Raw genomic sequence first — 27,564 nt, forward strand, 5'->3', positions numbered from 1 at the left:
TAAGTTTTTATGGTGATTAAAAAGTATAATTTTCATAGTAGAAAAATGCTTTTAGAGGGCAAGAGACATTTTCGGTGTGAGAGAATGGGTTTTCTTCTACTTAAAAAAAAGATGTTTGGGGGGAAAGTGTAAGTTTTTCTTCAAACGAAACTGTTAAAATGTGACTCAAGTAAATTGCCCTTAACGCACTCTTATTTAGTACTTAGTCCTAACAGGCACTGTACCCAAATGTAGGTGTGACAGTCTCCCGAGACCAGCTCCCAGCTTTATTTAGCCAGATGTGCTTCAAAGAAATGTCTGATTATTTTTGGTTGTTGTTTCTTTCCTTTCTTTTTGATCTTTGCTTCTATTTACCATCTCTTGCTTTAATTTGCCATAGAAGGACCGTTTCTGATAAAACAACAAAAAGCATTTACTCCGCTCAGAAATCCAAATGCAATAAAGCAACCCTATTTGAAAGTGGAAACAGAAAACCCACCTAAAACTGGCTTAAACTGTCTCACCAAGGAGCAGTCTCCGCGGAAGCATCAACACCTGCTGGTAAAGTTGAGCATCATTCTCTCTTGCAACTGTTCTGATGCTTAGGCCTGACCTCTGTCTTTGTCATTGTATTTCCCTGTTTATCTCAGATGCAAGGATGTGTTCCATGACAGACGGACCAGAGAACAGCAGATACAGTGAAGATTAACAGGTTCAGTGGAAGCAGTGAAAAGCCATTAATCAGCAGCATGATGTCTCTAGGCGCCTCTTACAGGAGAAATCCACACAGAAAGGTTTTTTTAAAACGCACTTGGTTGGAAATCATAAAATGCCAAAGGCCACACAAAAGGAAACAAGAAACATATGACTAAGTCCGTATTTTTAACTTTTAAATATAAAGTGACTAAGTTTTGAAATGCTCGCCACTAAGCTTCCCATGAAACAAACTCTAATGAATGTAATAGCCCCAAAGATGAATGAAAGGCTTCCCATAGCTCTCCTTTTGTCATGTGATTCTGTGAGAGGCCGCAACAGGAAGTGGTCCCCAGTTACTGATGGATCTGTAACATTACCACAGAGAACCTGTGGAGGCAGAAACCTGCTTGTAATCTTAAATGGCACATACTTGCCAACAAAACTTGTCCCAGCCTGAAAGGTCTTTACATGGATTGCCCGAAATCTCAGACAGAGTGCAATTGCAATGGGAATTGCATCTTAGTCAATGTTTGTCAACACAGTTTCCAGAATACATATGCTCATGATTTTATGGGTTTTCCTTTATAACGACCCCTTATTTTTTTTATTAAGTTTGCAATGGATGTTTGGAAGCATGGTTCTTACAGGATCCTGAAAAGTAAGGAATTTATCACATAAATGGTATTTGGATTATATATCAATTATATATATATATATATGTGTGTGTGTGTGTGTGTGTCTGTGTGTGTGTGTGGTCATTGTTGTTAAATATACTGAGTGAGTGCCTAGCATATGCATAGCTCTGCTGAGTGAATAAACTCAAGCCCTCCAAGTTTCCATCCCACTAAGTGAGAAAACTCTAAGGGAATATGAATGCAAGTGATTATGTAATCTAGTAATTAGGAATAATATTCAAGGGCAAATTCTGCCATTAGTAAGATATGTGATCTCCGAGTGCGCACTTTTCCGTCTAACATTCTCATTAGATGAATGGGGTGAATTGGAATAGATGATTTGAATGTTCCTTTCACTTCAGCCACCTTCAAAGTTTTTTTTTTTTTTTAAATTATAATTTAGGAGTAGAAGCATGATGACTAAAAGAAGAGAGGCCAAAAGAACTAGGCAGAACAATGCCACGGGGCCAGATTCAAAGTGTATCCTGCCCTGGACCACTGTCAGACTTCCCTCAACAGGTCTCAGTAAGTTTGGTCCAGTGTGGGAGAGAAAAAGCGGTGCTACAGGCATGTCAGGCAGTCTCTAAAAGCAGACAGGGAGCAGTCTGCCTATGAATCCCCAACCTGAACCCCCAGGGCAGCTACCTCACAAGTGGAGTGGCAAGGTTTGGTAAACGTTTTACATTTCTGAGAGATCCACATATGAATCACAGAATGACATATTGTGCCTTCTAACGATGTATCAAAATGTAAAATAGGACTTGTATCTGAAAGCTATATTACTATGAAATATACTATGAAGAGAAGAATTATGGTGTATTTTTAATATTTCAAATTACCCTTCCTGATGTTAGGAATCGGTCCACCAAGAGTCAAGGAAAATCTAAAGAGATCAAATGTGTCCTAAAAGCTTTATTATTTGTCTTTCAAAAGCCATGGCTGCCATTCAGTTAGGCTTTTCCTACAGCCTGTCTATTTTAAGATATTTACAAAAATGTCAGCAAAGAGAAACAGAGGCATAAAGAGAAGACAAGGTTAGAGACATTTGGCCACATTTTCACTTTTCAAGGTAACTCTGAATAATTGGTAAATGGTGGCAATTAAGATACATCAAAATCTTATTTACCTCAAATCCCAGTTGAACAGGTATGTTATCAAAAAGAGCACGCGTTTCATGGGAAGTACTAACATGTGTGACGTATGAAAACACCCACTTTATAAGCTGACACAAATCTCAACTTCTAACTTAGATGTTTCATTTTATAGCATTAATGATATGATAATGGATAATGTTTCTTTTATCCTTCTTCTCCTCATCATCTTTTTCCTCTTCCTGACTTGCTCCCTGGCAACTTGGCAAGGTTTCTTTCTGGAGAGGAAGAGTGAGGGAATCTCAGTACCCAGGGACAGTGGTTATATAAATCCGTAGCCCCCTAGCAACCCAGACTTTGGGGCACATTCTCCTGCATATTCCTCTCTAGTGAGAGGTAGTCAGACTCAGTGTGTTGCTTACACAAGACTCCTTTTTTTCACTCACAACTGAGATGGTTGGTGTTATAAAGGTGTTATAAAATGATACCCGGGATAGTAAAAAATCCCCAAGAGCACCAATGATAAACAGCAGAAATGAAATGTAGTGTTTCATCAAATACAGACAGGGTGGCTCTAAGACAAAGTAGCATTACCACTGATTGACAGTCAGTAGTCACTTATTGTCACAAACTGTAAAGAAAGAGTGACTGGTTTTGTTTTCATTTATCTCACTGAGATAGTGTATTGTACCCTATAGCTTGATAAGAATTTATTTAACTTGTCAATGTTAATAGCTGATTATAATGAAATTATAATGGGTTACAAGAATAAAAATAGTAGCTAGTGATTTCTTCTCCACCAATAACATATTTTTATTAATTTTCTTTTCCATGAAAATATATATTATGGGGAAATAAAAGAATTTATAGAAAATTATGTTTATGATACTTTTATACTTACAATATATTAAATGACCTGAATACTTAAAACCTAGACATACATTATTTAATTTAAGTTCAACTTTTTCCTAGGTATCTGTGAGTGGCAGCAGAGCTCATAACAACCATCTCCTGTGATAAATTGATTGTTTCCAATAGACGTTTGGAAGAACTACTTTGTGCAAGTGCTCTGAGGTGAGGGAGGCAATTTCTTTTCCTGTCACTTCAAAACTGGCCTTATGTAACTTTCTGATGCAAGGAAATTCCACTGCCCCCTATTTAGTCTGCTTATTATATATTCTGAATGAACTGGTCATGTGTATTTACTGGGTCTCCAGTCTAAAGCCTCTTTCTAAAGCATCCACCGCCAATAAGCATTTTGGTGCAGGGTCTGTGCCGTATTCCTAAACTCCTGCCAAACTAACAGCTGGAGGAGTTTTTCAGATACTAGTGCTGTTGGAATCACATCCACTTTCTGTCTTACACTAAAATGTCTCCTCTTGTATTTCTCATTAATGCTTAGTGGGAGCACGGTCTCAGTGGAAATCAGACACAGCAAGCTCCCTGCATCAGCAAGCACACTTTCCTCACACCTGAACTTCTGAAAGAGTTGTATTGGTTGTAGCACTGTTTTGAGTTATGTGTTATTCACAATTGATGGTTTGATATTTTTTTATTGTTTTAAAAATTATTATTTTGCTCTACTATTTTGTTTGTGTTTGGGCAGTACAGTTTCAAGTTCTTTCATTTAAGGGAGAAGAAATGTAGGTCAAATAGTCTGAGTCAGTCTGTGTTGCTTTCCCTCTGCTCCTGCATTGCTGGGTTCATTCTTCTGGAGTACTGCCTGCTCAGACTGCAGCATGCTGAAACCTGCGATTTCACCTGACTACCTTTCCCAGAGTTCCCTTTTCAAGCCTCCAAGTTTGCAGAGGCTGAAGAGCAGCTGCCTATCAAGAGAATGTGGAGCCTCAACCTGTCTGCCTTTGCCACCTTGTCTCTGTGGCGCGCAACTGCATAGAGAAGTATGGAAGACAGAGTCCCATGTCTTCAGCAAGGCTCTTGGGCGCTCTCCCCTTTTGCAGAGACATGGGGTGATGGTGGAAATTTCATTGTAGCTTTTGACATAGTTGCCTAATTGAGATTATGTAGGAGACATACACACACACCCAGTCCTTCCCAGCGGATAATTCCATAGACTGCAGATGTCTTATGGACCCTTGAGAGACACTGCTTTGCATTCGCAGTTCCCATTCTTTAGAACTTCGTCATTTATTCCTAAGTTTGTGGAAATTTTAAACTATTTGATGTGTAGTATTATGAAACTGAAAGAAATCTAGGGGCCATTATGTGTAATAACCAGAGGAAAAAATATATATATACTTGTAAATATTACATGTAGTGTGACCTGAATAACTAAATTTAAAAGGCAAACTAAAAGTGGAACTTTTCAATACGGAGGGGGTGGCATAAGAGGTGCACATATGACGGAGTATAAGGATGGAAAGACCCTTCTTCCAGATGCCTGGCCTTGCACTCCCAAGTTTGCTTTCCACAGTTTGGTTCTGTTTAATCTTAACGGCTTCTCTTCTGGACTGCCCAAAGTTGGCTCCCGAGAATTTTATGGTCACTTTTAGGACAAATTTCTCCCATTGATGTCTAAGTTTCAAACCTGGCAATGCAAGGAGTCTTTACGATATTGCTCCTCTAAGTACCTTTTGACTTGTTTTTTGTTCAGTTTTCTTTTTTAAGACAGGATTTTTTTGTGTAGCCCTGCTGCCTTCTCACTTGCCTCGAACTCGGAGATCTACCAGCCATTGCCTCTATTGTTGATATTAAAGGCATTGGTCACTGCATGTGGCAACTGGTTTTAAAATATTAAAATGTCAGATATTTTCCATAGAATGGCAATGGCTGATAATACTATGAAGAAAGTCAGCTTTCAACTCTTCAGATATTGAAGTTTTAGCCAGTAATTTCTGAACAGAGGATTAAACCTAAATACCAGAATTATCACTGTGATTCTCAAATGATCACAAAATCAACTTAAGCTGTGTAGGCGCACCACAGGCGTATGTGTGTAAATGTTCCATATACTCATTTCAATACATCTCATGGTTTCAGAAAGTTCCCAGATTGTCCGTGCAGTATAGGAAAAAAAAAAAAAAAAAAAAAAAAAAAAAAAAAAAAAAAAAAAAAAAAAAAAAAACACCACCTCAAAAGCTTAAAATGACTCGAGGAATTCTTTAAACAGAAAATTCACGCAAAACCCTGCTTTAATATGACATGCCCGGGGACCTGGATGGCTGTTTGCGCTTCCCTTGCCTTGTGGCGTGTGTGTGTGTGTGTGTGTGTGTGTGTGTGTGTGTGTGTGTGATGGTTAGTGACTTTGGGAACGTTGGTTTTGTTTTCTGCTGAGTCACTAATTTTGCTGCTCTGTCCCCAGGTGCCACTCAGCATAAAAGTTACAAGTGCAGTTGAGAAAGCTCTGCGAGCTGTCAAGTGGAGGAAACCATTTCCCTAAGAGAAACAAGGTCCTGGTGTGCGTTGGTTTCCCTGGAAGGAAGCTTCCTTACCGCAGCCCAGGCATCAAATCTGCTTTGCCAGAGAAGCGGTTTGCTAGGCACAAGAGCGGGACTTCTCAGCTGGCTGGTGATGCTTTCTGGCGCCTGGCTGGTTTGGCCCACTGCAGTCCCGCCTTCGCTAAGGACCCAGATCCCTACAGAAAGACCGAGCAGTTACTTTCTCTTCGAGGAGGCTGAAAGAGCAGTGATATTTGCGGCCGTTTCCCTGTCGTGTTAACCGCCTCTTACTAGTAATAGATGTGATTTCTGTGGGCGACGGATGGGTGTACTGAGGCCTCGGTGATTAATAGTGAATTCCCATCGGCGGGCATCTCTCTGCCCCTCTTGCGTGATGTAAGATCAGACGTACCCCTGCATCGAAAAGTCCAGACATACAGCGCCTGGCTGGCGCTCGCACGCTCTCCGCAGGCGCGCTTCCGCACACCTTCCACATCCTGCTCCTGGCAGAGCAAGACGGACTGGCTGGACCCACCGACCCAGGGATTTCCAGTGACATTTGTAAATGACGCGGCTCAGTTCCAGGCTGCCAGCGGCCGCGGCCGGGCCGAGGGTGCCGCCGAGCAGTCTGCAGCACAGGCTCACCGGGAAGATCACCATGTCCCAATTGCTTCTCGCTGTCCTCACTCTCTCGGGATTATTGCCTAACGCCGAGGTGCTGACTGTGGGAGCTGACCAAGGTAAGGGCCACGACCCCCCACTTTCCCTGTTTCCTCCTTTGGCTTTCCTGCTAGGTGGTACTGGCAAATAACTGAGTGTGAAACTTAAGTCCTTGGCAGCCCCGCTCCCGGGACCCACTGGCTACTGTGCGCTAACCTCCTGGGGGTGGGGGGAGAGGGTTATTGGAGGGTTTCTGAACTAGGTGCCAGAGTGTACCGCTGCCCGCACATTTTACCCTTGTCATTTTCGGGTCCTGATTTTGTATGCCCCTCTTCCCCCCTGGGAGCATTTGTACTTGGCCAGTGGCTTCTGCCCGGGCATCCCAAGCGCTGCCGATGTTGAATCTGAATTCGCATTTCTTTTAGACTCCCTTTGGCGCTAGCTTTCAGCTGAGAGCTTTAGCCTCCTGATTTTCCGCCATAGACAATTACTCTCCCAACTTAGCTCCTGGTTTACTTCCTCAGCTGTGCATCTGGGGAGAGGTGTCAGAGCTCTCTTTCCCTCCCAGAGAGGCTCTGTCGCCTTTTGCAGGGTTGGCTTGGCTTGGGTGGCTTGCAGAGAAGCTCCTGAGGGCTTTTCTGAAACCATTCGAGCACCTGCTAGAACTTGCCTTTTCTGACGGGGGAAGGTCTGTGACCCAGGACCAGGGTACCTTGATAGCCTTATGGACTGGAGTCTGACTCCATCTAGCCTAGCACTTTGCGCTTGCTTTTCATCAAAAAGCTGGGAACGGTAGAAGTTCAGAGGGGAAAGGTTATGGGGAACCCAGAGAGAAGGGAAGGATTATAAACGCAGGTTCTGAAACTTTTGACCTGGAAACCCACAATTCCTCTTATCTTTTTACTATCATCGATGAGAATATGTGGGCTAAAAAGGGCAAGGGGAAAATCGCAGCAAAGGAACATTTGCACACTGCCACCAGGCTCAGAAGGGTTAACTCCTTAAAGAAAAATTAGAAGTATCATAAATCCTGAGCTGATCTCATAATGATCATATAATTCAGCTTTTTCACTTAATTAGGGAAGAGAAAATAAACAAAAATATCAAAAACCTGAAATACACAGATGCTGGTGAAAGCAAAGCGCAAAGGCAAAGGTCTTGCATTGTGAGATTCAGTCGGTTCAGATGAAAGGAATTATGAATTGACTACGAACTAGTTTCATAATAGGACAGGACTGGATGGGTTGTAATGGTCCTATTTAACCTACTCTTAGCCACCAGATCCTAATCCTATAAGAGGCTCACACATGGCATTTCTAGGAGTGGCTCTGGTAATCTTTCAGGAACACGGCTGCCGAAACATAAAGATTCTGAACTAGTTTAAGTTGCCTTGAAGTTACTGTGGAAGAGTTGAAAACCGTGCAGATAAAATGGAAGCATGTGGCTCTCACTTGAAATGACGGTGGCTTTGATCTGCCACAGTCGCTCCTCAATGTTCCTTAGCAAAAACGTTTGAAGTTGGGCTGAAACACATGAGAAGGTGTAGCTTCTGGCTCAGGATGCTGGCAGAGCAGGCTACAGACAGACTGTTGGTCTTGGGTTTCTTGTGATGGAATATATTCCCCCCCACACACACACCCTGGAGTCTGACCTCACTCCTAGCTAAGTGCTTTGTGTATTTCTGTAGCATACTGCTGCTGCTACCTGAGAGGAATGATTGAACATCTTAAGAGAAGTTTATCTACAATAATAAATAAAAATCAGCTTTCTCAAGAGATAAGAAATTAGCATCAAGAATGATATTTAGTATCAATATAGTTACAGAAAAGGGAAGAATATCTAAGTTTACATGGAAAATAATTGTCAGTTTTCATTACTTAATTGAATGTTAATTATCAGCTGAAAAAAATTGTCAGAAGTACTTTGTCATGGAGTGCAAGCATACATAGTTGCAGATTAACACTTACTGAATTCTAATGTTTCTAATCGAACTCTCAAAACTTTAAAAAGAAAACAGTTTAAACTGTGCCAACAGTCTATCAAAACTGTAAGAGTCATCTTCAATTGTTTCTAAGAAGAGAAGAGAGGAGGGATGGGGGGAAGAGAGGGAGAGAGAGAATCTTGTTAAATGTTTGAAATGAGAATGTAGCTGCATTATGACAGATGCCCCCCCACTGAGATGCTGACAGTGAAGACAAGGCTTATAACCCAAGAACAAGGTTAATGAGATGTAGCTGCCTTCAGGCTTGTGGCAGTGGCGATGGCCCTTGAAGAAGAGAATATATGTGTGAAAATACTGGTGAGTTTAATAGTGTAAGGGGGAGCTTTATGTGTTGACGTGTGAAACCATGTCTGGGTCCTCCAGATACTTAAAGTAAAGGGAGCTTCTCTTTCTCGAGGGAGGTGCTTGTGTTCTGCTCTACTGTGGCATCCCTGTGAAGTTTGTGAGCAGAGGCTAAAGTCTTTTAGTCGCTAAAAAGCAAAACAAAGCGACGACAACAACAACGACAAAACCAAAAATACACTTCAAACCCCTTCGTATGTTTAGTGTCCAAGCCATATACAACTACCTGTCTTTTAATGGTTTGCCTAGTTTACATTGATTTTTATACTGTCAAAATAATGTATGTGCCTCTTCTTATTACATTTCATTGCATCTGAAAAGGAAATGTCTTTATAACTCCTAACAGCCAAAAGGAGGATAAATCATATTCATTTAGAATCAACTAATTTGTCATTTAATGATGTCATAGTATAGCAAAGTATCACTTGGTAATGATTAAGACTTAAAAGGAAGTATGTTTTAAAGTTTTCAAATTTTCTGAAAGGAATGGAAGGTGGGAAACCCAAGATAAATTAAAATTCTTGAGTCTGGTGAGATGTTGAAAGCTATTTCCAGATAATTAGTGTTCTTTCTGCTTCTGTCCTCTTCTTGTGTCTGCTTAAAACCAGTAAAAGGTTACAACTGTTTGTGCTTCGATTTTAATTTTCCTTCTCTTAAAAAAATTGTAATTCACATGCCCGTGCAATTCATATCTCCTTTGATCAAATGTTCAGATTTTGTTTTTGAAGAAGTTTCAAAACTGTGACTCAGTTTCCTCCCAACTTCCAAACTCAAGTTTAAATAGGAAAACAAGGAAAAAAATGCAGATATGTTAGAACAATGAGAAAGAATTACATAGAAACAGTAAAAGGGAGGGATGTGCTGATTGAAGGAGGCATTATCTTTAGTTAAATTAGTAATGTCTTGCATTCTTTGTCTTTTAATTTCATAATGAATAGTAGTACAGAGATAATTTAAAGCAACTTACATCAGTGTTGCTTACCCTGTTTTCAATTACTCCTCTAAGAATAAAGAATGCATGAGATTGTCACAGAAAACTAAGTGCTAACTACTCTGGAGTTATTAATACAGATTTGTTTTTGAGTAAACGTGAAAGAAATTGTAGAGTTGCTTCTGGGTGATATCACTAGTGTACTCATAGGAATGAAGTAGCCCTTTACAAATGCTACTGGCCAGTAAAGGCAACAGAGATTTCCTATGCACCTACATTGGATCCACAATGCTCATTAGTTCTTAGTTGCTTTGTCGATCTCTTGTCTGAGCCTATGCCGTACAATAAAGATAAGATCCATTTAAAATCATTTGCAGTGAACACAGGTTGGCTTATAAAGGAAATGCAATGATTCAAGACCTCCACTTCTTCTCTCTGTTCCATGCTGTAATATGACCTTTATCCTAATAATATCATTGGGTTTGTTTCTGCAGCGAATTCTTATGTCTAACATGAACTACATCCCCATTGTCTACTCGTTCCTAGTTACAGGGAAGAAGTGTGGGAAAAAACTCCATTGAGACACAAGGATAGATTACTCCCTCTTCTATGCCTGTCTGTCAAAACAATTCTTGTACAGAGGAAATACTTGTCTTCATTCCAGATAGATACATTCAAAGAAAGTAGAATTAATGCTAAACGTTGAACATGCTTGTACCAACATAATGTCACCAGTCAAACCAATGCAGGAGCAAGTAGATCCTACCCACATGTGAAATTTGGATTTACATATCTTTCTTAAAATGACAGCTTCAATGCAAAGCCCATAAAATGCCACTCTGGCGACAACCTTACAGATACTGTTTACTACAATAAAGTTTTTACTTTTTCATAACTGTAGATAAAATTATGTTTGTGATTAGTGCATTCCTGAGACACAGAAATAAAAATGTAAAATAAAAAACTGTTGAAATATTTCCTGACCCGAAGCAAGCAGTGCTCTAATGAGTTTCCATATGGCTCGTGTTTTGTTATCACACAATCCGAACCTGGAAGTCGCATATGTCAAAGTGCTTTTGCCCCCTTTCAATTTTTCAGTGGAGGGACTGAGGCCAGTGTCCCACGCATGTGAAGCCTGTGATCTCACTGAACCCCACCAAGCCTGTGAAAAAGCTTCACAAGCTTGCCATTCAAATGGTTTTTAGTCCCTGGAATAGGGAAAGTGTGGTCTGAGAATAATGACAAATATAATGTATGCACCTCAATGTATGGAGAAAGGGAATTAAAAATTTGGGTTTTTTTTTTTGCTATATAGAAGGGAGACAAAATTATTTTAACTAGCTAATACTGAAATTCTGAAACAACACCTTTCTCTGCTTCTAGTGTCCTGTTAATTCATAAGCCCATATTTAATGCAGAGGTATGAAAACTGAACTCTTACCTACCAGTCTGGGAAAAATATCCTAATAGTTAAATATGAAACAATACTAAATACAGAAACATCTGTAGAATTTGTATATTAAAGTTAACACTAGGTCTAATTCCTATGTGCATCAATTTATATTTATCTAAATCACTTTTAAGATGTATCATGTTCACAATAATGTTAAGTCACTATTTTTAATCTTACATAATCACTCATCTAAGTAACATTGTGATTTCACCAACTGAGCCCTCCATATCAGAGAAAGAGGACCAAACCCTCCAGAATATCCCATCACATATCAGAAGAAATGACCTGAAAAATGTATATACTTTCTTCTATCGAAGGGTTTTCTTCCGTGTACTGTCTGTACAAATTTAAAGCTATATTTTCCCTAATAAATGATTTGGTGGTCTCCTCTATCTCTCCTGGTACAACTGCATGGCCAAGTTAGAAAATATGTATTATTTATTTCATTGCTCTGAATTCAGCATTATCACAAAATACAATTCTCCATCAAGGTCTCTTCCTCCTCTTTCTCTCTCCTACTATCCCTGTTTTCCACATATTTTTTTCTTCTCTTTCTTTGTGCCTTATTGGTTTAGACTGTCTCCACAGAAACACAATTAATTTGATTGAGTTTCCTGAGCAAACTAATTCATGGAATTAACTTGTTCCTAAATTAAAATTAAAGCTGTTAGATAAGAGTACAGATAGATAGAAAAATCCAATTGTCAAATAATGATACTTTGTCAACATCTGAGACTTCCTCTCAGTTTTCCAAAAGTAGGTCTAAATATAAAACTTTTCAGGGCTATTTCTCCTATAGAACCAGTCATTTCAATTAGTCCGTTCCTAACATTGGTTCTTTTGTTTACTTTTATTGTTCTTAGATTAGGTTAAATATACTCATCTTTCGAAATTTTTATTACTATCAGGATAATGTTATATTGATATTCTTTAGAGAAGACGAGAGTCCTTATGTAGGTGTTTTTAGAAAGGACAGTTTCAAGTGCATTTTTTTTTATAACTTTAAGAAAAGAAAAGAAATAAAAACTTGGGGAAGAAGATAGGACACGTTGCCTTGCTAAACTACCATCGCTACATTTTATCTCAAAGTGTATTCTTAATAACAGCCAGACATCTATTTCCTGAGTCGCACGTACTTCATTGTCCTGGCTGGCTTAGCCTTCAGACCAAAGACAGGTATTGTTGAAAAATGACCTCATTTTAGTGGAAAGAATGTGCCTCTTCTTTAAGTAAGATCAAGGTTCCACAGTTTGTCTCTTGTTTTGTTCTTCCCATCAATAGACGGTCCTTCCTAACTTTCCATGTAGCATTTCCATCCTTCAAGCTTCAAGACAGCTTAACTTTAGAAATATGAATACATAATTCCTTAAGAAATTTTTACCGCTGAGTCTTTCTTTAATGACAATTTGTCATCTTATCCTTTTCTTCTTAATGTGAGAAAGAGAACTGAAGATGAGAGTGGGGGCCAGAAGAAGGAAATGAGACTTAGTTGTGGATGCTGTGAGAGCTCCTAGGGTATATTAAAGATATTTATAAAAAGAAAAAAACCATAGGAATAATGATGAAAACATTATTGTATTTAGAATGTTCTATTTTCCTTAAGAATCATGACATTTAACGCTAGCAAGGACAAAGAGTCTGAGAGAGAACTTTGACATTGACATTTTTGATTCTTCCAACATAGATGTAATATTTGGAGCAATTAGTGTTCTCAAACTTTTGATAAAATATTAAGTTCTATAAATTTTAGATCTGGAATTTCAAGATATTTGAAACATTATATGCATTTCCTCAAGTTTTTAATGGTGTATTTTTATGTTCAAAAATACTAAGTATACTTTAATAAAAATATTCTACTTTATTCAACCCAATTTTGAGGCACTTTTCTTATGTATTATTCTGAAAACGCAGTGGTAACTGGATGCACTCAGTAGACTCTTGTCGTTCGAGGTAAAGGCATTATGGATTGTGATCACTCATCATTCATATTTTGAAGACTTGTGCATGGTGTTGCGGACACAGAAATCAAACAATATTTTAGCCATTTTGCTATCATAATTATAAGGGCTATTTGACCATCCGTGTAATAGTGATGGGATGAAACCTCAATGGTATACCTAAGTTATTTGTGAACAAAAAGTGAGTTTTTGAATATGTAATTAAAACCAGCTGTACTATAGAACTTTAATGTTTTTCTTAGCTAAACTAGCTAAATAATTCTGTCAGATACTTTGAAATTAATCGTGAGAGCAATGACTTTTGTTAACTTTCTTTCAGATCCTTCTCTTGCTTCCATTACCATACAATCACCCCCCTCAAAAAGGCTAGGGGTTTTATTTTACTTGTTTGACAATGTAGCTCAGCCATGGGTATTTATATGAGAGGCAAGAAGGGATACCAAGTGCAACCAGCATAGGAAATATATACCAATTATGTTACAAAGATAGAAAAACAGTGTCAAGTGATTGGCAGAAATGCTTTGGTGGATCTATTCATATAATTTCTTCAGGATGGTTGATATGTCTGCTAATAACAAGTGATAAAAGGGACCATCTTGAGTAGTGGAGAAACTTTTCATTTAGAGCTTGAGAAATGATCATTATCTCATCTTCAGAGAATGAGAGAAGGCTTGCATGTCTGGAATGAACTGCCTGTGTTCAGTAGAGTAGGGGAATCAGATTAGTTAAATGTCAGTAGAGGGGAGGGACATAAGTTTAGTCCTGATTAGAATAAATAGCAATTAGAGCTTCTTTAAGAGATGAAATTGTAGATTATTTTTTCTGCTATACAAACAAGAGAGAGCAACAGAGTTACAGGGTCATTTAAATTGTCCTGGGGAAGGTGCTGTGGATTTGAATGAAAATGGTAATGACGAGACAAGATGGAACAAACTTTTAAATCTTTTATTTATTTTTAAATTAATTAATTAATTAATTAATTAATTCTTTCATATATTACCTCAGACTATAGTTCCCTGCCCCTGATTCCTTTCTCCTCCATTGCCCTTCAGAAAAAAAACAGGCCTCCCAGAGATATCAACCCAAAAAGGTATATCAAGCTACAATAAGACTAGGCATATACCTCACACCAAGGATACCAAAAGTAGGAGAAAGAATCAGAGACAGCCCCAGCTTCCACGGTGAGGGTTCCTACAAGAAATCCAAGCTGCACAACCATAAGACATATGCAGAGGACCTAGCTCAGACCCATGCAGACTCCTTGATTGTCAGTTTCTGTGGGCCCCTATGAGCCCTGGATTATTGATTCTGTGGGCTGTGTTCTTGTAACCTCCTTGACTTCTGTGGCTCCTATAATCCTTTTTCTCGTTTGATAGGAACTCTCTGAGCTCTGCCTGATGTTTGGTTCTCCTTCTCTCTGTATCTGCTCCTATCAGTTGGTGCCTGAAGCCTCTCTGATGATGATTATGCTAGTCTCCAGTCTAGGAGTATAGCAGAATATAATTAGAAATCATTTCATTAACTTACTTTTTTCTTACCAGTCGTGTTTGATTCTATCCAGCCTCTGATTCCTGGCTATCCAGGCAGTGACAAGCGTGGGTTCCTTCTCTGGGTGTGGGTGAAAGTTGGATTGGTCATTGGTTGGCTACTCTCTCACACACACTGCGCCACTTTTACTCCTGCACGCAGGACAAATTGAATCTTGAAAGGTTTGTGGCTGGGTTGGTGTCTTTGCCCCTCCCCTGGAAGCCTTGTCTGCTTAGGTAAGAGGACCAATTTTAGTCAGATTTTCTACAATAATGAAATCTGTCTCACTCATAAGAATATATAGGAAGAAGAAGCTTGCAGTGGTCATTTTTAGCTTGTAGAAGTAAAGATGGATTTTCTTGATGATGGAACATCTAGTTTATGTTGTTTGGAGATGGATGCATTCCACTTTGGAATGCCTTTCATTGGCTCACACATGTTATAATTCAACACAGTACATGACACCAAATGATTGTGTTTGATCCTGCAATATGTTTTTTTTTTGTTGTTGTTCTTACCAATACCTTTGTACTTGTATTTCAGAACATCCAACACCAATGTTCCTCTTACTCCCTCTATGCATACTGTATCTGGAACTCATAGATGCCAACATAGCATTCTTTGTGGGTTATTTAAAACTATGCATTTAGGAACATTAAGAACATCTTAAGTATTGATAAATATACAGCAATTATTTTTTGCCATTTCAAACAATTTAAACCATTGCAAAAGCAAAAGGAGGAAAAATTGGCCCACGGAGACTCATTTGTGTTTTATTCTCCAAGAAATACTCTGTGTTTTTAGCAGAGAGCTCCTATTCAATTGTACCTTAAACCTTTACATGATTGAGAAGAATTTCAACTGACAGTCATGTTCCTGGTTATGAATATTCTATTAGGTTAGCAAAGGGAAGAAATTGTAACACAGTTACTACTCACTGCACCCATCTCACTCTGAGAAGTTTTTTAAAAAATCTGAAGCTTTTGAAAAGAAGAGAGGTGCTGAAAGATACTGGCAAGCCATCTTCCAGAACCAAAGTAAGGCTCTAGATTTTATAATGTACTGGTGTGCTACTTGTTCCATCAGAGCTCATGAGTTTTCTTCCTAGGTTTATCCTGATAGTACCCAATGCATACCAGCCTTGACGTGCTTTGTAGAACCTAGAGCCAGCACAAGCAATCGACACACTAATTAGGCAACTCTGCCAACTCTGTATTTTTAAGGGAAACTTGCTTGCACTACCAGAACACACATTTCAGCTTTTCTTGGCTCTTGCTGAAGTTACAAAGGAAAGAAAATGTAAGAGGAGCCTGAAGAGAGGCATACAGATGTTGTGATATTGGAAAGCTTCTCATCATGAAGGTCTGTAAAGTACTGAATGCAGATGTTTGAAGGTGCTACTGTTCCTTTTAAGCTGAGTGAGTCACCAGGCTCTAAGTATTGAAGATTGTTTGAGGGCTTTGGGAGTTAGGCCCTGAAAGTTTGTCATTGTTCCTTTGTATTATCACTAATATTCTCCCTCTCCCTCCCTTTCTCCTCTCCATCTCTCCTCTTTTTTTAAAATATTTTTTTTATATTTTATTTATTTATTATACAATATTCTGTCGGCTTGTGTGCCTGAAGGCCAGAAGAGGGCGCCAGACCTCATTACAGATGGTTGTGAGCCACCATGTGGTTGCTGGGAATTGAACTCAGGACCTTTGGAAGAGTAGGCAATGCTCTTAACCACTGAGCCATCTCTCCAGCCCCTCTCCTATTCTCTACCTTGAGCAAAAGCTGAGATTTCTTTTAGAACTTTAAGTGAAGATGTGCAATGCAGAATATACCATAGTATTAGTTTTGTGCCTAAAATAGTTCACTTCATTTCCTTCAGAACTTAACATATAAGCAGAGACTGCTCATTTATTTCCAGGCTCCCCAGACCCTAATAGTCACAAAGAAAGTTTACTAATTACAACATTGCTTGTCCTATTAGCTCAGGCTTCTTATTAACTAACTCTTACGACTTAAATTAACCAATTTTTGTTAATCTGTGTATCAGCACAAGGTTGTGGCTTACTGGTAGGGTTCCAGTATCCTTCAGCAGTTACACGGCATTTCCCTGACTCCGCCTACTCTCTCTATAGTTCATATTTCCAGCCTGGCTCTATTCTGCCCTGTCATAGGCAGAAGCAGCTTCTCTATTAACCAATGGTAATAAAACAGATTCACAGCATATAGAAAGGAATCTCACATCAATTAGAGATCACCTGAATAGAGAACCAAGAAAGCAGCTCAGTTGTGAAAGCTCACCTCCTTATGCCCTTCATGGTATAAGAAGGAGTAAAAGCGTTATGGGAAAAATCAAACTGCAGATACTTCCAGCCTGAGTGGCAATGCATAAATCCATGTGTACATGCATAGTTTTCAGTGGTGCTGTGTCTGAACTTAGGAAAAACATCTACTAAGTAGACTGTACATTGAGATGAAGTGATTCAAACCCAAGAATATAAAGTTTTAGAAACGCCTACATAAAATATTGAAGCAAAAGATCTCAAGCAATTTCTTTGCTGTGTAAAGTATGTACATGTGAGTTTAGTAGACATTTTAAGTTCAGTTCATTTTTCACTCATGTTGTCAGAAACCTCTTTTATAATTTGGATCTGAGAGTTCAGTGCTAAAATCAACACTATGCCTTGAAGTAAGATAAACATGAGGTATATACCAAAATTTTGTTAAGTTTTAGAGTGACTGAACCAAATGAAATTTGAGGCTGGGAGATTTTGCATTAATATTTAATTTGGGGCTTACTGTAAATCTTTTTGCTGTGTACTTCAGCAGAGAGGTGCTAAAAGTTTGAAAATAAATTAAACTGAGAACTGAAATCAGCAGGAAGAGGGCTCTTTTGTATGTTTGTGAGAATGAGGTGTAATTTATGTTCACAAGCTAGAACTCTACTCACATCACATGGAGGTCTGCTGAGGGCTTTATTTCTTTTGTGAGGAGAGCATTGTAGAAAAAGACTCAAAGGGAGTAGAAAGAACTTGCTGGCATTTTAGGTAAGGCAAGAATAATTAGTGACTAAATGTTCAGAAATAATAGAAAGGCATCTAGGCAGGGGTACTTTGCTGTCTTCGAATAGGGCTTAAACCTCTTACATGGAGCCAAGTGCAATGGCATAAGTCAATTTGGCAAAGAAGTTACTGAAGTCAAAAATAAACTTTCAGAAACTGAATCTGCTCAAATTCATCAATATTTGCAGTGTGTACCAAGGATGATTAGGCAAGCTGTTCTGTGTGAAAATCAGGGTAGTGTCTCTATGACAATGTCCCCAACAGGGCTTGAGAACCGATGCACATGAGCATGGAACTCCATCTGTAATAAGGACAATGGTATTTCCTGAAAGATGGCCATCTCCTGGGGACCTAAAGAAGTTATCTTGATGCTCCCATCTGTCTGCCAGCAACAGAAAATGATTGACAGAATTTTTTCCATATTTTCAAAGAGGGCAATAATTTTGGGTATGGCTACTGAGAAATCCAGACTTAGAGGCAAAGTTGCTGAAATCTTTCTGCTCTCATCTTAAGTAACAAGCACTTGACCTATTTAGTGACCCTTGCATATTAAAGGCATGCTTCACAAACACAGATTTCTGCACAGAAGGTTCTATGGGTGACATTTATGCAGGACATAACACCTAACAATCCAAGTGATATTATGGCCACCAGAGACTCCAGACCTTTGGATGGTTAAAGAGAGACTTGGATTTTGGTTGTTTATAGATAGATAAGTATCTATGTTTTAAATATCACTTATGGGGCTGGAGAGGTGGCTCAGCTATTAAAGGGTAGGCTCACAACCAAAAAAATATACATATCACTCACAGAGATCAAATCAACATATATCCACCCTCAAATGTATCAGTGAGGCAAAGAAGAGCAGTGGTGGAGGCAATGCTGAGAGACACAGGTTGTGATCCTCCAGAGTTCCTTAGCATTGGAGAACAGAGTGTTGAACTGAGCTACAAGGAAAATGCTGCAGACTAAAGTGCTGCTCCAAAGCTTAGAATAATGTTGAAAAGAGCATGTTTCTATTGCAGGGCTTGTGTTTAGCAAGAAGAATATCAAGAACGCGTTTTGAGAAGGTTGTCGAGTCAGCAAAGGATTTGAGTTTAGCTACCTAGCTCCCATATCTGGATGCTCATCACTTCAGAGACACAGACAGGTGGATTTCAGGACCTCACTGCCAAAATAGTTTAGATGAATAAGTGAATTCAGGTTCGGAGAGTGCATCTCAAAAATATAAGGTGGAGAGTGTCCAAGGAAGAGACTGATACTGACCACTCGCATCTACACCAGAACAGACACAAGCATTTACCCCTGCATGCCTGTGAACACACACAAGAACACTTTAAAATACGTATACACACACAGTAAAGTTCAATAGTGCCCATGTTCTTCATTTACAAATTCTTATTCTGCTCGACATTAAGCAGAACAGAGGGAGAGACAGTGGGAGAAAAAAGTGTTCTAAGCAATCTAGAGAGAATTTGATATCAGACCCAATTATGACTCCAGAACAAAGCATTGAGAGTCATCTAAGAATCATATACACTAGCAACAAGGAGGGCTGTGGGGCTGGGGAGGATGTAGTTAGCTTCTACACTCCAGGGGCCACGTGGTTGAACCTAATGTTGCTTGGTCACATGCAGATCATTATTAAAAATTAGAAGGGAAAGAAAAAGAAAGGGCCAAAAAAAGAGAAGAATAAGAAAAGACTATATTGTAAAATAAAGAGAGTATATACTTGTGCTTCAGCACAGACAGATCACAGGAAAACTGTCTCATCTTTTTTTCCTTGGGGATGCTGGAATTTCACAAAGTACAGCTACGTGCCATACAGTGTCTAGATTGCACGCCCGTGTGTCATATTGGAATTATCTCAGCTCAAGTGATTATTTTAAAGAGTAACTTTTCACTTTTGAAATACTTTAGGGTTGAAGAGGCCAGGAGAGAGGCAGGAAGGGGAGCAGCGAAAAATGTAGAGCTCTATAAAAATAAATAAAATAAAAAACAAAGGGATGGACAGGGGAGGACCTTGGGCTGCCCACAGGGCAGGGAACCCTGACTGCTCTTCGGACTGGAGGAGGAGGGGGAGGGTACTGGGGCGTGGGGAGTGGGAGGAAGGGAAGGGAAAAGGGAGGCGGGGAGGAGGCAGAAATTTTTAATAAAAAAATAAATAAAATAAATAAAAAACCCGAAACACAAAATAGGCTTCTATAAATTTGTTAAGTGAGAATTGTATAAACTTTTATCTCTAATACTAATATATTACATATCGATAATACAATATAGAAATAAAAATGCAATATTGGAACAATAAATGTGACTAAGTACAAACTTCAGAGCTAAGAGCATGACATAAATACATAATTTGTGTTTCACATCCAACCCAGATATAGCACATAACTCCATTCTGCCCATGCATTTTTCACATCTCTCTTCATGTCTTTGTTACTTCTTACTTTTAGGTCCTATGCTCATCTGAGGAATGCTATTGGGATATTTGTAGAATTTGACACAATTCAGTTTTGCCTGCCCTCTCACATGATATGCTGGAGATGATGTGATCTTGATAGGAGCATATCAGACCAGTACTCTATTCAAATAGTCACAACAGCAGAAATGAGGTCTGTGTCATGTTGTCCATGTAACTGCTGGGTGTGATGGCATCGTGCCCATTCTTTCTACATTTGCTAAAATTATTCTGTCAAGAAGAACTACCTATCTTTCCCTATTTGTTTATACATGTATAGATTCACCTATATTGATTCAATTGTTTCTACTGTAAACTGATCCCGCCATTACTTATTTTCTTGTTCATATTGTTCCAGCTTTGACACTGAGAGATCATTCCAGTTGTTCCCTCCAGAAGCTTAGCATATCCCTCTTTTTGTTATTTTTAGCAGTTTTTTTTTTATTTTTTACAATACCAAATACAACAATGTCATCATGCATTCCCCATGCCTCCCCTACAGTGGCCTCCATTTCTCCAGATTTCACAGAATCTTAAAATCATGGAGACTTTTAGTTAGATGCACTCACTTAAGTGTCAAAGATTGATAGCAACACAGGGAAAGAACAGCATTCTGTTCCTACGTTTTAAAGTTCTAAGAGAAATTATTTTTCTTAGCACTTCAGTTTGAAGAGTTAATTTATGGTTATCAGCTAGTTGAAACTCTAAATTAGTGTGACTATAGACAAAGTATTCTTGTTGAGTTCAACATTTACTGTTTATAAAGTTGTTGAAGAATATCACAGGTAAATATAAAAGGTAGTTAGTGTTTATTGATGTTTTCCCAAGAAGTCAAGGACATGGGCTTCAAATAATTTTTTGCACACGAGTTACTGAGTGTTCGTAGATGAGAAGTGTCGCGACCATAAAATTAGTCACATACAGGATGACTGCAAAGCAAATGAAAATGTGCGTGGATAGTGATTCTATGTCTGTTTTATATATGGAGGATAAACAGGCATGTCCATGCAGGCATAGTAAATAGATTTTATCTTTTAGACCAGCATGGCCCAGTGAATGTGACTTTGTAGATTGCTACATAGAAAGAAATTCTACAGCTACACCTTGGTTCACTTGTTATGTAAAAGGATCAACTGGTGATGTTCCCAATAACTGTATTTGAAAGGCTCGGAGCATTAGCATCTGGCCTACATGCCATTTCCAGTTTAGTTAGGACAATGTGTCTTTAGTAATTGGTGTAAAAGAAGACAGCTCTAGTTCAGAATGGTTCAGAATTTTCAATAGAGTGAGCACCAGAATTCTTGTTATGGAAACAACCATAGATCTGTATGAAGGCAAATTTTCAGAATCTTATTGAAAAGCCACTTACCCAATATATAGACACACTTCGTTTCCTCTTCCTCTTGTGAACTCAATATTGTAGGGGTTGCTTGTTGATTGGTTGTGGACTTTGTTGTGGCTGACGTTTTGTCCTATATGTTCATTTCCAGCTTTTCTTAATGTTAAAACTGTGCTTTTGGTTTTGAAGTTCTAAAAGACAAGTACAGATTCCTTCTCTAATGTCTAGGAAGCATTATAGATATTTAGACAAAACCGATTTTAGTCGGGCGTTGCCAAAAGAAAAGGTAAGACATGAGGGCACTTTTGTGATCATTGGTCTAGCGTCTGGTAACAGGTACCACAGAGCGGGTTAGTTGGAAAGTAAGGTAGCACCCATATTGAATTCTTAACAGCTTAATACATTTTAGGAACGGATCCATCTGAAAGGCATTAAGACTTGCTGAGAAAAGCTGTACACTGGGAACCAGAAAAAGTGGGCTGCATTCCCAGCTCTGCATCTGACTCACTCTTTGTCCTTGGGCGAGTCACTTAGGCTCACTCTGTGCTACTTCCTGTCTGGTAAAATAAGTAGAATAATGCATAAAGACTCCCACCTCACCAAGATGTGCTGTGGCTGCATTCTGTCTGTAACTACCGAAGTGATCTTTTTCTGCACTGTTGACTCACGACAGACATTTTTAACGGCATCTAGTTGGAATAAAACTTGCAGTAAGAATATGAATTCATCATTCCTCTCCGAAAACCCCTTGGTTCCTTAATTTACACTAAATTTCATGCTAGCTCATATATCTGTCAATGGACTGTGATGGTTAATCTTCATCAGCCGCCTGGTTGCACCTGGAATCGGTTAAGACATACCTCTGGTGTGAGGGCATTTTCAGGGAACATTACCAAGCCATGAGAAGATCTGCTCTCAGAAATGGCAGTGCTTTCTGGTTCAGATAATAAGTCTGAGGAAAGGCAGGACTGTCTGCTGCTTTGGCTTCCTGCTAATGAGTCTGTCTTGGTTACTTCAGCCGTCCATTAACTGCTACGACACTTCACCTTCTTCAACTTCTAATACGGAATGGAAACCTGACAGGCTCCAAGAATTTTTAGGCTTTTACTTCCCTGCTGCATGAACTAAGTAGCTGTGTTCTCAGCTCGCCAGTGCATGAAAGGCCACTGTTGGACTACCCAGGTCCTCTTGGATGTAAGTCACTCAACCCCTCCCCCCATCCAGAGACATGCCTAATGCATGTACTATTAGCTTGAAAGGAGCCTAGCAGTTTCTGTGGGGATAAGATTCTATTGCCTGAGTCTTATGTCAATGTCAATTACAGAGGACACAGAAGAACTAGTTAGAGGAGCAGAAGAAGGGCTTCTGGGAAACAGAAACTCACATCAGAGAAAAACAAGGACTGGAGAGATGGCTCAGCCATTAAAGACTAAACTCACAACCAAAAACATAACAACAACAACAAAAAGACGATGCTAACTATTAGTACTTTTCAGAATTTTATTAAATTTAGACAATGGGGAATCAATGAAGGGTGGCAGATCATTAGGGAGACATAGAGAAGGACACCCTATTCTAAAACATCCTTCTAGGTTCTACCACTAAATACTTCCATAGTCTTTATTCTTTTAATCTTGTTGCCTCTTTTTACATTTCCCCATTCCTCTCTACATGTGTATTGTAGTCTTTCTTTTTCAGTCATCTCATCTTTTGGATTCATGGGTTGAAGCCACAAACAATCCCACACCAGTTATTTTTGGATAATAAAAAAAGGTAATTTATTTGAGAAGAAAAACGTACAGATCACCATCCCAAACAACAGTCCTCTCATTGCAAACAGGAAACAGAGAGTCTAGCAGGCCGAATGGGAGCCAGAGAGCTAGCACCTGGTTCCCGCTGTTTTTAAAGTATAAAAGACCCATGCCCCAGTAGGCTGGTATCTTAAAGGCTATTGCCTAAGAAGCAAAATGTGGTCCCAGAGCAATGGTTAATAATGAATTACAAATGATTATTGATGGATACATTGCTCAACTCTCCTTTCGTAGTAAAGCACCCTCACTCTATACATTTATCATATATAAGATTACAAACTATTCTGCCATTATTACAAAATTTGATATTATAATTTGTCATCATCTTTTAAAATGTTAAGCATTTTTATGTTTAACTAAAATATAGTCCGATTAATTCCCTCCTTCTCTTTCTTCCCTCCTCCACTTTCCATGAGCCTCCTTACCCGAAAATTGATGACTCTTTTTCTTTAATTGTTATTCATACACACATATACATATAACATATATATGTATATTATTTACAAACACATGCATATGTGTATGTAAACACATAACCTCTTCATCTAGTGTTGCTCTTATGTATATGACTTCAGGGCTGACCACTTGAAATATAACATACTAGAGAACATTTCCCTGGGAACTACTAATTCTCCTTCTTTCAGTGATCCTTAGTTCCTCAGAGTTATTTGTCTAGGACTGGGATCCTAGAAGGTTTCCCCCTCTACAAAAGCGTGTCCATTCGCAGTAGAGGACCACATAAATGAAACAAGAAGAAAGATTTGTGAAGTCCTCTAACACCAGACTCTATGTCAGATTAAGAGGTTAGAATGGGTACATGGTGAACATTTATGGACAGAATATTTCCTGGATAATGTCCAGTGTTTGCAATCAAGTAACTGTAATCTTAGGTATTGGCACATATGACATTGACATTCACACAGATACTAAGAGGTTGGAGAGACACATTTTCCTTCTTTGTGGTGTACCACTCTGAAGAAAATGGCTGCAGTTATTAGCAGGATGCCCTGCAACCAACTACTTTATTTCTTGAACTGTTCATATTGGTAAAACGAGGATAAAGAAAAGTTCAACCTCAGTTGCATTTGAAGTCTTTAGCAATACATGTAGGATGGTTTCTTGTTCATGGAGGAACTTAACTAAGGGAAGCTCGTTATTATACATAGGCGAAATGTCAGCTGTAGAAATAGCCTTCTCTTGTGTACATTATGTAAAAAAATGCAGGAGACTGTCATTCATTCATTGCCATTTCATTTAATCAAAGTTGTCATTGTCATAGAAGGGGGATCTCTTTACTGTTTTTTGTTTGTTTGTTTCTTTCTTTTGTTTGCTTTTTCTTTGGTTTGGTTTGTAATTTAATATGCCTCTAAATAGTTTATGAAAGACACTATGCCACTATGAGAGGAAGAGGGTATGTGGAATTTCAAGGATGGGGGGGGGGGAGGATCTTGAAGAGATGGAAGAATTGTGATTTTAAAAATTATGATTTAAAAAAAAGTATCGATTTTTAATAAAAAATACAAAGTACCCCAATAGTGACCCAAGTTTATAAAATTAGATTATCAATTGTCCGACTACCGAAACAAAACCATTTTTCATGGACAAGCGATTATTTAATTACTCGAGTGTTTCTTCATCATAAGATCAATTTCTGTTTTTCTTCTTCAACATATGAGGGAAAAGTACATAGGATTTTCAGAAACATAAACTTGCTACAAAAACGCACACTGAGACTGAGGTTCAGAGATTAACTTTTGAAGTCAATTAGTCTCTATTCAAATCCCAAGTTTCATCATTCGCAGCTGCTTTATACTTACAGAGTCATTCAGGACCTCTGTGATTTTTTTTTTCCTTTTACAGAAAGCTTAAAAGGTGTTTTGCGTGTAGAGTAGTGATATGGAACCTGTAATTCAAAACCTTCTTTAATATATGCTTTGCATTATTATAATTGTATTACCATACACATAATTTAGGGTTACAATGCCTCAGTTTTGCCTTTACTGGCATTTACTAGTGCTCATAATTCAGCAAAGTTGCTGCTAGCTGTACAGATCATTCAAAAGTCTATGCCTTGCACAAAGAATTAAGGTAGAGAAAAGAGAGGAAGGAGGAACACCCAGACTTTATTCTGGTATTAACATTTTCGCCTTAATCTGGGATTGTATTTTTCCACAGGGATATTTAATGCCTTAAAAATCCCATGGAGAAGCCGGGCGGTGGTGGCGCATGCCTTTAATCCCAGCACTTGGGAGGCAGAGGCAGGTGGATCTCTGTGAGTTCGAGGCCAGCCTGGTCTACAAGAGCTAGTTCCAGGACAGGAACCAAAAACTACGGAGAAACCCTGTCTCGAAAAATAATAATAATAATAATAAAAATTCCTTGGAGACAAGTATTTCCCTGGGTAGAAACTGTCTCATAAGAAGAGTTTCAAGTGCAGAGGTAACGAAGAGAAGGAACATCAATTTCCAATAAAGGTCTCAGTACTCGGTATCTACAAACACCAGATGAAAATACAGATGTACTGGAGATGTCCTGTACAACCCAGAAAATCAGTGTTGGCATTTTAAACTCATTTCAAGAACCAAGGACTTAGCAGGAGAGCATGGCGGAGCACTTGTCTTGCATATGCGTGGCAATGCTCCAGAAGGGACCCAGAGTGAATGAATACTGAGCTATGAATAGTTTTCTAAACCTGTTGGTACTAAAGGATGGGACTTCCTTTGCTTTAATATGTTAAAATTATGATTATTTTGTTGTTAATTTTACTAATAAAGGATTTTCATATTTTCTTTGCAAATATGCAGGTAGGAGAAAAGAAGAGTCTCTCTTTTATCTTTGTGTTGTATGAATAATATTGTTCTTCAAAAGCATTGTCTTTCCAGGAAGAAATGATATGTGATATAATAGCACATAAATGTTCAATGCTTGTAAACAAGGAATTTACATACGGGATTGTTTGCTTTCTCTGCAGAGTCTGCATGTTAAAGATTTTCTGTCAGAAAACCAGAAGGAAGACAAAAATCAGAGGCTGGCTTTGTCTCTTTGAATACTGTCCATGTCCTCTTTACAGCGTTAAGAACAGATGAGCCAGGCACTTGAATGTTGACACTATGCTTTGTGGGTACTACTCTTCTTCCTGCAGATAGGACTCTGAGCAGAATGCTTGATGTGCATATTGATTCCTCCTCGGGGTGAAGAACTCCCCTTTAAATAAAGTTCAGGATTCAAAAGTACTCTTTTGAAATTTTTTTTTCTTCTTAAAACCAAATAGTACCCTTTATACTTTCATGAAAAACAATAAACATGGGTGGTTCAAATGAAAATGTGTGTATTGTAAATTTCATGTTTCCTTTGGCTTCTAAGATGTAACATTAGAAGAAGCCACTATTTGAAATTTTTTCACGTCTGAAGGGCTGATAGATATACTTAAAATTAGTTTGTCAATGGCAGGAACAGGGACTCTTTACTCAGGCGTTACTCTTGGCAACAGCAGAGCTGGTATAAGCAGTGTCCAAGTTTTCCTATTTTAATATTGCTCTTCTATTTTCTACCAGAATGCAAACTTTGTTCTAATATGGTAGAACTGGGAAAAAGATATTAAAACATTTCTGAGGTGTTAAAGTGAGCTAAAATCCCTACCACCAACTGTCGGTGGTGTTGGAGAGCCAGCAGGGAACCATGTTTATCCCTCATAATAGATGTATGGTCACGGATCCCATTAAGCAATAACTGTCTTTGGGAATGTTCTCCCTCCCAACATCTAATCCAAATGTGTTCTTTCTGAGACTGGAGGCTCACGCTACTCCCTATTGCTTGGTAGATAGTCAGGGCGCTCTCCTCCTCTTCTCCTCCTCCTCCATCCATCCCTCCTTCCCTCTCATCTCTCTCATATGGTTTTTATATTTTACAGAAGATTTGTGTGTCCCATACAAATTGAGCTGTTGGACACTTAGAAATCACTAAGTTAGTACTTGGATTTGATATGTTTCTTTGATCTATGAAACATGCCTCACTTGGAATATCCACTTTTCTTTACCTGAAGTATTTGGAAAAATACTTAAGAGAGCTGAAGTCAATGAACTGGGTAAATCAATTTTACCAAGTAAGTTTTAGTCCATGGCCAACAACAAAAAAGTGAAAACACCAGATCTGAGATGACTGAACCAGGATGGGCATGAGGAAGAAAGAT

The 27,564-nt window shown here is 38.7% G+C and overlaps 1 protein-coding gene across 6 annotated transcripts in view; it reads left to right on the forward strand.

Annotated features, from left to right (window-relative positions):
* Positions 1 to 6,188: 6,188 nt before the first annotated feature.
* Positions 6,189 to 27,564, forward strand: part of Lrp1b (LDL receptor related protein 1B) — a 1,777,797-nt gene continuing 1,756,421 nt past the window's right edge. For all 6 annotated transcript variants that reach the window (XR_009056008.1, XM_057755646.1, XM_057755649.1 and 3 more), the window contains exon 1: positions 6,189 to 6,578. Coding sequence is in view for 5 of the 6 variants with exons in the window: in XM_057755646.1 (XP_057611629.1) it covers positions 6,404 to 6,578 (175 nt within the window). In the remaining variant the exon portion in view is untranslated. The remainder of the gene's footprint in view (positions 6,579 to 27,564) is intronic.

This window comes from Chionomys nivalis, chromosome 22 (assembly GCF_950005125.1).
Source record: "Chionomys nivalis chromosome 22, mChiNiv1.1, whole genome shotgun sequence".
NCBI lineage: Eukaryota > Metazoa > Chordata > Mammalia > Rodentia > Cricetidae > Chionomys > Chionomys nivalis.